The 12,538-nt window shown below is 59.0% G+C and overlaps 1 protein-coding gene across 1 annotated transcript in view; it reads right to left on the bottom strand.

Moving 5' to 3' along the window:
* Positions 1–12,538, bottom strand: part of CPSF1 (cleavage and polyadenylation specific factor 1) — a 63,765-nt gene that overhangs the window by 22,467 nt on the left and 28,760 nt on the right. The window contains exons 18-21 of the mRNA XM_080610902.1: positions 6,286–6,420; positions 5,213–5,354; positions 4,893–5,071; positions 2,931–3,070 (exon numbers count right to left, since the gene is read on the bottom strand). Coding sequence (XP_080467028.1) covers positions 2,931–3,070; positions 4,893–5,071; positions 5,213–5,354; positions 6,286–6,420 — 596 coding nt within the window. The remainder of the gene's footprint in view (positions 1–2,930; positions 3,071–4,892; positions 5,072–5,212; positions 5,355–6,285; positions 6,421–12,538) is intronic.

The following is a 12,538-nucleotide window of genomic DNA, read 5'->3' as shown; positions in this document are numbered from 1 at the left end:
AGGATCATGGGAATGGGAGCACGGGATCACAGATAGGATCATGGGATGGGAGCATGGGATCACAGATAGGATCATGGGATGGGAGCATGGGATCACAGATAGGATCATGGGATGGGAGCACGGGATCACAGATAGGATCATGGGATGGGAGCATGGGGTCACAGATAGGATCATGGGATGGGAGCACGGGATCACAGATAGGATCATGGGATGGGAGCATGGGATCACAGATAGGATCATGGGATGGGAGCATGGGGTCACAGATAGGATCATGGGAATGGGAGCACGGGATCACAGATAGGATCATGGGATGGGAGCACGGGGTCACAGATAGGATCATGGGATGGGAGCATGGGATCACAGATAGGATCATGGGATGGGAGCATGGGATCACAGATAGGATCATGGGATGGGAGCACGGGATCACAGATAGGATCATGGGATGGGAGCATGGGGTCACAGATAGGATCATGGGATTGGGATCATGGGAATGGGATCATGGGAATGGGAGCATGGGGTCACAGATAGGATCATGGGATTGGGATCATGGGAATGGGATCATGGGAATGGGAGCATGGGGTCACAGATAGGATCATGGGATTGGGATCATGGGAATGGGATCATGGGAATGGGAGCATGGGGTCACAGATAGGATCATGGGATTGGGATCATGGATGGGATCATGGGATCACAGATAGGATCATGGGATGGGAGCATGGGATCACAGATAGGATCATGGGATGGGAGCACGGGATCACAGATAGGATCATGGGATGGGAGCATGGGATCACAGATAGGATCATGGGATGGGAGCATGGGATCACAGATAGGATCATGGGATGGGAGCATGGGATCACAGATAGGATCATGGGATGGGAGCACGGGATCACAGATAGGATCATGGGATGGGAGCATGGGGTCACAGATAGGATCATGGGAATGGGAGCATGGGATCACAGATAGGATCATGGGATGGGAGCACGGGATCACAGATAGGATCATGGGATGGGAGCATGGGGTCACAGATAGGATCATGGGATGGGAGCACGGGATCACAGGTAGGATCATGGGATGGGAGCACGGGATCACAGATAGGATCATGGGATGGGAGCACGGGGTCACAGATAGGATCATGGGAATGGGAGCATGGATGGGATCATGGGATCACAGGTAGGATCATGGGATGGGAGCATGGGATCACAGATAGGATCATGGGATGGGAGCATGGGATCACAGATAGGATCATGGGATGGGAGCACGGGATCACAGGTAGGATCATGGGATGGGAGCATGGGGTCACAGATAGGATCATGGGAATGGGAGCATGGATGGGATCATGGGATCACAGGTAGGATCATGGGATGGGAGCATGGGATCACAGATAGGATCATGGGATGGGAGCATGGATGGGATCATGGGATCACAGGTAGGATCATGGGATGGGAGCACGGGATCACAGATAGGATCATGGGATGGGAGCATGGGGTCACAGATAGGATCATGGGATGGGAGCATGGGGTCACAGATAGGATCATGGGATGGGAGCACGGGGTCACAGATAGGATCATGGGATGGGAGCATGGGATCACAGATAGGATCATGGGATGGGAGCACGGGGTCACAGATAGGATCATGGGATGGGAGCATGGGGTCACAGATAGGATCATGGGATGGGAGCACGGGGTCACAGATAGGATCATGGGATGGGAGCATGGGATCACAGATAGGATCATGGGATGGGAGCACGGGATCACAGATAGGATCATGGGATGGGAGCATGGGATCACAGATAGGATCATGGGATGGGAGCATGGGATCACAGATAGGATCATGGGATGGGAGCATGGGATCACAGATAGGATCATGGGATGGGAGCACGGGATCACAGATAGGATCATGGGATGGGAGCACGGGATCACAGATAGGATCATGGGATGGGAGCACGGGATCACAGATAGGATCATGGGATGGGAGCATGGGATCACAGATAGGATCATGGGATGGGATCATGGGATCACAGGTAGGATCATGGGATGGGATCACGGGGTCACAGATAGGATCATGGGATGGGAGCATGGGATCACAGATAGGATCATGGGATGGGAGCACGGGATCACAGATAGGATCATGGGATGGGAGCACGGGATCACAGATAGGATCATGGGATGGGAGCATGGGATCACAGATAGGATCATGGGATGGGAGCATGGGGTCACAGATAGGATCATGGGATGGGAGCATGGGATCACAGATAGGATCATGGGATGGGAGCATGGGATCACAGATAGGATCATGGGATGGGATCATGGGATCACAGATAGGATCATGGGATGGGAGCACGGGATCACAGATAGGATCATGGGATGGGAGCACGGGATCACAGATAGGATCATGGGATGGGAGCACGGGATCACAGATAGGATCATGGGATGGGAGCATGGGATCACAGATAGGATCATGGGAATGGGAGCACGGGATCACAGATAGGATCATGGGATGGGAGCATGGGATCACAGATAGGATCATGGGATGGGAGCACAGGGTAATGGGAGCATGGGAATGGGAGCATGGGATCACAGATAGGATCATGGGATGGGAGCATAGGGTAATGGGAGCATGGGAATGGGAGCATGGGATCATAGGATCATGGGATTGGGATCATGGATGGGATCATGGGATCACAGGTAGGATCATGTGATGGGATCATGGGATAATGGGATCATGGGAATGGGATCATGAAAGCATGGGAATGGGGTAATGGGATCATGGGATGGGATCATGGAGGGGTACTGGATCATGGGCATGTGAATGGGACCACGGGATCATGGGATGGGATCACGGGAATGGGCTCATGGATGGGATCATGGGAATGGGATCACGGGACCACGGCTGGGGGATGGGGTCCCGGCCATGGATCTCCCCGCGCTCACCCCAGCTCCTGCAGGAAGGTCTCGGCCTCGGCCTGGCCCCGGCCCGGAGGCTCCTGGCGGGCGCTGGCGGCGCCGCGGCTCTCGGTGGTGAACATCCCGCTGGCATCGCGGTACAGGCACAGCGCCAGCACCTTCCAGTGCTGCCGGGGGCACCGCGCTCAGCACCCCACGGACAGCAGGGGGCATCACCGCCCCATAGAGAGCGTGGCGGCATCACCGCCCCATAGAGAGCGTGGGGGCATCACCGCCCCATAGAGAGCATGGGGCAATGGGGGCATCACCGCCCCATAGAGAGCGTGGGGGCATCACCGCCCCATAGAGAGCGTGGGGGCATCACCGCCCCATAGAGAGCATGGGGCAATGGGGGCATCACCGCCCCATAGAGAGCGTGGGGGCATCACCGCCCCATAGAGAGCGTGGGGGCATCACCGCCCCATAGAGAGCGTGGGGGCATCACCGCCCCATAGAGAGCGTGGGGGCATCACCGCCCCATAGAGAGCGTGGCGGCATCACCGCCCCATAGAGAGCGTGGGGGCATCACCGCCCCATAGAGAGCGTGGCGGCATCACCGCCCCATAGAGAGCGTGGGGGCATCACCGCCCCATAGAGAGCATGGGGGCATCACCGCCCCATAGAGAGCGTGGGGGCATCACCGCCCCATAGAGAGCATGGGGGCATCACCGCCCCATAGAGAGCGTGGGGGCATCACCGCCCCATAGAGAGCATGGGGCAAGGGGGGCAGCCCCAACCCATAGGGACCATGGGACCCACATTGTGCCCTTCCCACCCCATAGGGACCATGGCTCCCACCTCAGGTCCTCCCCACCCCATAGCTCCCATGGGACCCCCCCCCGGCCCCATAGCCCGCTCCATAGCCTGCCCCATATACCCCATAGCTTGCCCCATAGCCTGCCCTATATGCCCCCCTATAGCCCACCCCATAGACTGCCCCATAGCCCCACCATAGCCTGCACCTATACCCCATAGCCCACCCCATAGCCCGCCCCATAGCCTGCCCCATATACCCCATAGCCTGCCCTATATGCCCCATAGCCTGCCCCACAGCCCCCCTATAGCCTGCCCCATAGACCCCATAGCCCACCCCATAGCCTGCCCCATAGCCCCCCTATAGCCAGCTCCATATGCCCCATAGCCTGCCCCATAGCCCCTCTATAGCCTGCCCCATACCCTACCACATATACCCCATAGCCCCCCTATAGCCCTCCCCATAGTCCCCCCCATATACCCCATAGCCCCCCTATAGCCCTCCCCATATACCCCATAGCCCACCCCATAGCCTGCCCCATAGCCCCTCTATAGCCTGCCCCATAGCCCCCCTATAGCCCTCCCCATAGCCCCCCCATATACCCCATAACCCACCCCATAGCCTGCCCCATAGCCCCCTTATAGCCCTCCCCATAGCCCCCCCATATACCCCATAACCCACCCCATAGCCTGCCCCATAGCCTGCCCCATAGCCCCCCCATAGCCTGCCCCATAGCCCCTCTATAGCCTGCCCCATAGCCCCCCTATAGCCCTCCCTATAGCCCTCCCCATATACCCCATAGCCCACCCCATAGCCTGCCCCATAGCCCCTCTATAGCCTGCCCCATAGCCCCCCTATAGCCCTCCCCATATACCCCATAACCCACCCCATAGACTGCCCCATAGCCTGCCCCATAGCCCCCCCATAGCCTGCCCCATAGCCCCTCTATAGCCTGCCCTATAGCCCTCCCCATATACCCCATAACCCACCCCATAGCCTGCCCCATAGCCCCCCCATAGCCTGCCCCATAGCCCCTCTATAGCCTGCCCCATAGCCACCCCCATATACCCCATAACCCACCCCATAGCCTGCCCCATAGCCCCCCCATAGCCTGCCCTATAGCCCTCCCCATATACCCCATAACCCACCCCATAGCCTGCCCCATAGCCCCCCCATAGCCCCCCCCATAGCCCCACCTGATGCAGCTGAGGCCGGAGCAGCCCGAGGCGATGCGTGCGCCCGCCGTAGGTGTCGCTCTTGAGCACGAAGGCGGCGACCTGGCCCTCGGCGCTCAGCAGCACCACGTAGGGGTCCCCCACGGCGCAGTGCACGATGGGAGAGCCCAGGTCCACGGGGATGAAGTGCAGCTGGGACACTACCATTGCCAAAAGGGGGGGGGGGGGCATGGGGGGGGGGTGAGCGCGGAGCGCTCTGCGCTCCGCGCTCACCCCCCCCCCCCATGCCCCCCCCCCCCCATTAGCACCCATGGGTGCTGAGCACCCAACCCCATCCTCACCCCCCTCGAGCAGGCGGATGCCGAGCGGCGACACCTGCACGATGTAGCGGTTCCCCCCCAAGTTGCCGGCGAAGATGGTAGGGCCCTGCGTGGCGAAGCCGCTCGTGTCCAGCTCCATGATCTCCTGGCCCGTCTGAAGGACCTGGAAGGAACCAATGGGGGGCTATGGGGGGGGGACACACAACGGGGGGACCCATGGGGGCTATGGGGGGGACGGGACCTGGAAGGAACCAATGGGGGGCTATGGGGGGGGACACACAAGGGGGGACCCATGGGGGCTATGGGGAGCAGGGGACCTGGAAGGAACCAATGGGGCCAATGGGGGGGGAACCTGGAAGGAACCAATGGGGGGCTATGGGGGGGGGACACACAACGGGGGACCCATGGGGGCTATGGGGGGGAGGACCTGGAAGGAACCAATGGGGCCAATGCGGGGGGGACCTGGAAGGAACCAATGGGGGCTATGGGGGGGGGACACACAAGGGGGGACCCATGGGGGCTATGGGGGGGACGGGACCTGGAAGGAACCAATGGGGGGTATGGGGTGGGGGGGACTCAAGGCCGAACCCATGGGGACTATGGGGGGGGAAGACCTGGAAGGAACCAATGGGGGCTATGGGGGGGGGGACCTGACGTGGGACCCATGGGGGGCATGGGGTGGGGGGGACCTGGAAGGAACCAATGGGGGGTATGGGGGACACACACACACAAGGGGGGACCCATAGGGGTTTTGGGGTGGGGGGGACCTGGAAGGAACCAATGGGGGCAGTGGGGGGGGGGACACAAGGAGGGACCCATGGGGGCTATGGGGGGAATGGGACCTGGAAGGAACCAATGGGGGATATGGGGGGGGGACACACAAGGGGGGAACCATGGGGGCTATGGGGGGGGGGGCACCTGGAAGGAACCAATGGGGGCTATGGGGAGGGGGGGGCGACTCCATGGGGGCTATGGCGGGGGGGGGTCTTGGAAGGAACCAACAGAGGCTATGGGGGGGGCAACACGAGGTGGGGCCCATGGGGGCTGTGGGGCAGGGATGCCCCCATGGGCTCCCTATGGGGGTCCCCCCTCACCATGGTGGAATCCTCCCTGCTGAGGATGAGGAACCCGTGGCGCTTCCCCGCGTCCTCGTCGGTGCCTTCGGCGGCCGCCGGCTCCTTCTCGGCCTCGTCCCCACCGGTGGCAGCGGCGGCAGCGGCGTCCTCTGCCTGCAGAACGGCAGCGACGGCGTCACCGCGACAGCGACAGCGGCAACAACAACACCATGAGCACCATGAGCAGCACCAGCACCACCAACGCCAACACCAACACCAACAGCGCCAACACCAACACCAACAGCGCCAACACCAACAGCGCCAACACCAACACCAACAGCGCCAACGCCAACACCAACAGCGCCAACACCAACAGCACCAACACCAACAGTGCCAACACCAACAGCGCCAACACCAACACCAACAGCGCCAACAACAACACCAACAGCGCCAACACCAACACCAACAGCGCCAACACCAACACCAACAGCGCCAACACCAACACCAACAGCACCAACACCAACACCAACAGCGCCAACACCAACAGCACCAACACCAACAGCGCCAACGCCAACACCAACAGCGCCAACACCAACACCAACAGCACCAACACCAACAGCGCCAACGCCAACACCAACAGCGCCAACACCAACAGCGCCAACGCCAACACCAACAGCGCCAACACCAACAGCGCCAACACCAACACCAACAGCGCCAACACCAACACCAACAGCACCAACACCAACAGCACCAACACCAACAGTGCCAACACCAACAGCGCCAACACCAACACCAACAGCGCCAACACCAACAGCACCAACACCAACAGTGCCAACACCAACAGCACCAACACCAACAGCGCCAACACCAACAGCGCCAACACCAACACCAACAGCGCCAACACCAACAGCACCAACACCAACAGTGCCAACACCAACAGCACCAACACCAACAGCGCCAACACCAACAGCGCCAACACCAACACCAACAGCGCCAACACCAACACCAACAGCGCCAACACCAACACCAACAGCACCAACACCAACAGTGCCAACACCAACAGCGCCAACACCAACAGCACCAACACCAACACCAACAGCGCCAACACCAACACCAACAGCACCAACACCAACACCAACAGCGCCAACACCAACAGCGCCAACACCAACACCAACAGCACCAACACCAACAGCACCAACACCAACACCAACAGCGCCAACACCAACAGCGCCAACACCAACACCAACAGCGCCAACACCAACAGCACCAACACCAACACCAACAGCGCCAACACCAACACCAACAGCGCCAACACCAACAGCGCCAACACCAACACCAACAGCACCAACACCAACACCAACAGCGCCAACACCAACAGCGCCAACACCAACAGCACCAACACCAACACCAACAGCACCAACACCAACACCAACAGCGCCAACACCAACAGCGCCAACACCAACAGCACCAACACCAACAGTGCCAACACCAACAGCGCCAACACCAACACCAACAGCGCCAACACCAACAGCACCAACACCAACAGTGCCAACACCAACAGCGCCAACACCAACAGCACCAACACCAACAGTGCCAACACCAACAGCACCAACACCAACAGCGCCAACACCAACAGCGCCAACACCAACACCAACAGCGCCAACACCAACAGCACCAACACCAACAGTGCCAACACCAACAGCGCCAACACCAACACCAACAGCGCCAACACCAACAGCGCCAACACCAACACCAACAGCACCAACACCAACACCAACAGCGCCAACACCAACAGCGCCAACGCCAACACCAACAGCACCAACACCAACAGCGCCAACACCAACAGCGCCAACACCAACAGCGCCAACACCAACACCAACAGCGCCAACACCAACAGCGCCAACACCAACACCAACAGCGCCAACACCAACACCAACAGCGCCAACACCAACAGCGCCAACACCAACAGCACCAACACCAACAGCGCCAACACCAACAGCACCAACACCAACACCAACAGCGCCAACACCAACACCAACAGCGCCAACACCAACAGCGCCAACACCAACACCAACAGCACCAACACCAAAAGCGCCAACACCAACACCAACAGCGCCAACGCCAACACCAACAGCGCCAACACCAACAGCGCCAACACCAACACCAACAGCGCCAACGCCAACACCAACAGCGCCAACACCAACAGCACCAACACCAACAGCACCAACACCAACAGCGCCAACACCAACAGCGCCAACACCAACAGCGCCAACACCAACAGCGCCAACACCAACACCAACAGCGCCAACACCAACAGCGCCAACACCAACAGCACCAACACCAACAGCGCCAACACCAACAGAACCAACACCAACAGCAACAGCGCCAACACCAACAGCGCCAACACAAACAGCGCCAACACCAACACCAACAGCGCCAACACCAACAGCGCCAACACCAACAGCGCCAACACCAACAGCGCCAACACCAACAGCGCCAACACCAACACCAACAGCGCCAACACCAACAGCGCCAACACCAACACCAACAGCGCCAACGCCAACACCAACAGCGCCAACACCAACAGCACCAACACCAACAGCGCCAACACCAACACCAACAGCGCCAACGCCAACACCAACAGCACCAACACCAACAGCACCAACACCAACAGCGCCAACACCAACACCAACAGCGCCAACACCAACAGCGCCAACACCAACACCAACAGCGCCAACACCAACAGCACCAACACCAACAGCAACAGCGCCAACACCAACACCAACAGCGCCAACACCAACACCAACAGCGCCAACACCAACAGCACCAACAGCAACAGCGCCAACACCAACACCAACAGCGCCAACACCAACAGCGCCAACACCAACACCAACAGCGCCAACGCCAACACCAACAGCGCCAACACCAACAGCACCAACACCAACAGCAACAGCGCCAACACCAACACCAACAGCGCCAACAGCAACAGCAACAACACCAACAGCAACAGCGCCAACACCAACAGCAACAGCGCCAACACCAACACCAACAGCGCCAACACCAACAGCGCCAACACCAACAGCGCCAACACCAACAGCACCAACACCAACAGCGCCAACACCAACACTAACAGCGCCAACGCCAACACCAACAGCGCCAACGCCAACACCAACAGCGCCAACACCAACACCAACAGCGCCAACACCAACAGCACCAACACCAACAGCGCCAACACCAACACCAACAGCGCCAACGCCAACACCAACAGCGCCAACACCAACACCAACAGCGCCAACACCAACAGCGCCAACACCAACACCAACAGCGCCAACACCAACAGCGCCAACACCAACACCAACAGCGCCAACACCAACAGCACCAACACCAACACCAACAGCGCCAACGCCAACACCAACAGCGCCAACACCAACACCAACAGCACCAACGCCAACACCAACAGCGCCAACACCAACAGCACCAACACCAACAGCGCCAACACCAACACCAACAGCGCCAACACCAACAGCGCCAACACCAACACCAACAGCGCCAACACCAACAGCACCAACACCAACACCAACAGCGCCAACGCCAACACCAACAGCGCCAACACCAACACCAACAGCGCCAACACCAACAGCGCCAACACCAACACCAACAGCGCCAACACCAACACCAACAGCGCCAACACCAACAGCGCCAACACCAACACCAACAGCACCAACACCAACAGCGCCAACGCCAACACCAACAGCACCAACACCAACAGCGCCAACACCAACAGCGCCAACACCAACACCAACAGCACCAACACCAACAGCGCCAACACCAACACCAACAGCACCAACACCAACAGCGCCAACACCAACAGCACCAACACCAACACCAACAGCGCCAACACCAACAGCACCAACACCAACACCAACAGCGCCAACACCAACACCAACAGCGCCAACACCAACAGCGCCAACACCAACACCAACAGCACCAACACCAACAGCGCCAACACCAACACCAACAGCGCCAACGCCAACACCAACAGCGCCAACACCAACAGCGCCAACACCAACACCAACAGCGCCAACACCAACAGCACCAACACCAACAGCACCAACACCAACAGCACCAACACCAACAGCGCCAACACCAACAGCGCCAACACCAACAGCGCCAACACCAACAGCGCCAACACCAACACCAACAGCGCCAACACCAACAGCGCCAACACCAACAGAACCAACACCAACAGCAACAGCGCCAACACCAACAGCGCCAACACCAACAGCGCCAACACCAACACCAACAGCGCCAACACCAACAGCGCCAACACCAACAGCGCCAACACCAACAGCGCCAACACCAACAGCGCCAACACCAACACCAACAGCGCCAACACCAACAGCGCCAACACCAACACCAACAGCGCCAACGCCAACACCAACAGCGCCAACACCAACAGCACCAACACCAACAGCGCCAACACCAACACCAACAGCGCCAACGCCAACACCAACAGCACCAACACCAACAGCACCAACACCAACAGCGCCAACACCAACACCAACAGCGCCAACACCAACAGCGCCAACACCAACACCAACAGCGCCAACACCAACAGCACCAACACCAACAGCAACAGCGCCAACACCAACACCAACAGCGCCAACACCAACACCAACAGCGCCAACACCAACAGCACCAACAGCAACAGCGCCAACACCAACACCAACAGCGCCAACACCAACAGCGCCAACACCAACACCAACAGCGCCAACACCAACACCAACAGCGCCAACACCAACAGCACCAACACCAACAGCAACAGCGCCAACACCAACACCAACAGCGCCAACAGCAACAGCAACAACACCAACAGCAACAGCGCCAACACCAACAGCAACAGCGCCAACACCAACACCAACAGCGCCAACACCAACAGCGCCAACACCAACAGCGCCAACACCAACAGCACCAACACCAACAGCGCCAACACCAACACTAACAGCGCCAACGCCAACACCAACAGCGCCAACGCCAACACCAACAGCGCCAACACCAACACCAACAGCGCCAACACCAACAGCACCAACACCAACAGCGCCAACACCAACACCAACAGCGCCAACGCCAACACCAACAGCGCCAACACCAACACCAACAGCGCCAACACCAACAGCGCCAACACCAACAGCGCCAACACCAACACCAACAGCGCCAACACCAACAGCACCAACACCAACACCAACAGCGCCAACGCCAACACCAACAGCGCCAACACCAACACCAACAGCACCAACGCCAACACCAACAGCGCCAACACCAACAGCACCAACACCAACAGCGCCAACACCAACACCAACAGCGCCAACACCAACAGCGCCAACACCAACACCAACAGCGCCAACACCAACAGCACCAACACCAACACCAACAGCGCCAACGCCAACACCAACAGCGCCAACACCAACACCAACAGCGCCAACGCCAACACCAACAGCGCCAACACCAACAGCACCAACACCAACAGCGCCAACACCAACACCAACAGCGCCAACACCAACAGCGCCAACACCAACACCAACAGCACCAACACCAACAGCGCCAACACCAACAGCACCAACACCAACACCAACAGCGCCAACACCAACAGCACCAACACCAACACCAACAGCACCAACACCAACAGCGCCAACACCAACAGCACCAACACCAACACCAACAGCGCCAACACCAACAGCACCAACACCAACACCAACAGCGCCAACACCAACAGCGCCAACGCCAACACCAACAGCACCAACACCAACACCAACAGCGCCAACACCAACAGCACCAACACCAACACCAACAGCGCCAACACCAACAGCACCAACACCAACACCAACAGCGCCAACACCAACAGCGCCAACGCCAACACCAACAGCACCAACACCAACAGCGCCAACACCAACACCAACAGCGCCAACACCAACACCAACAGCGCCAACACCAACACCAACAGCACCAACACCAACACCAACAGCGCCAACACCAACACCAACAGCACCAACACCAACAGCGCCAACACCAACACCAACAGCGCCAACGCCAACACCAACAGCGCCAACACCAACAGCGCCAATGCCAACACCAACAGCGCCAACACCAACAGCACCAACACCAACAGCACCAACACCAACAGCGCCAACACCAACACCAACAGCGCCAACACCAACAGCGCCAACACCAACAGCGCCAACACCAACACCAACAGCGCCAACACCAACAGCACCAACACCAACAGCAACAGCGC

The sequence above is a fragment of the Psittacula echo genome (assembly GCF_963264785.1).
Source record: "Psittacula echo genome assembly, chromosome: 2".
Taxonomy (NCBI): Eukaryota; Metazoa; Chordata; class Aves; order Psittaciformes; family Psittacidae; genus Psittacula; species Psittacula echo.
Note: the sequence above shows the minus strand (reverse complement) of the source record. Positions and strands in the feature narration are given on the sequence as shown.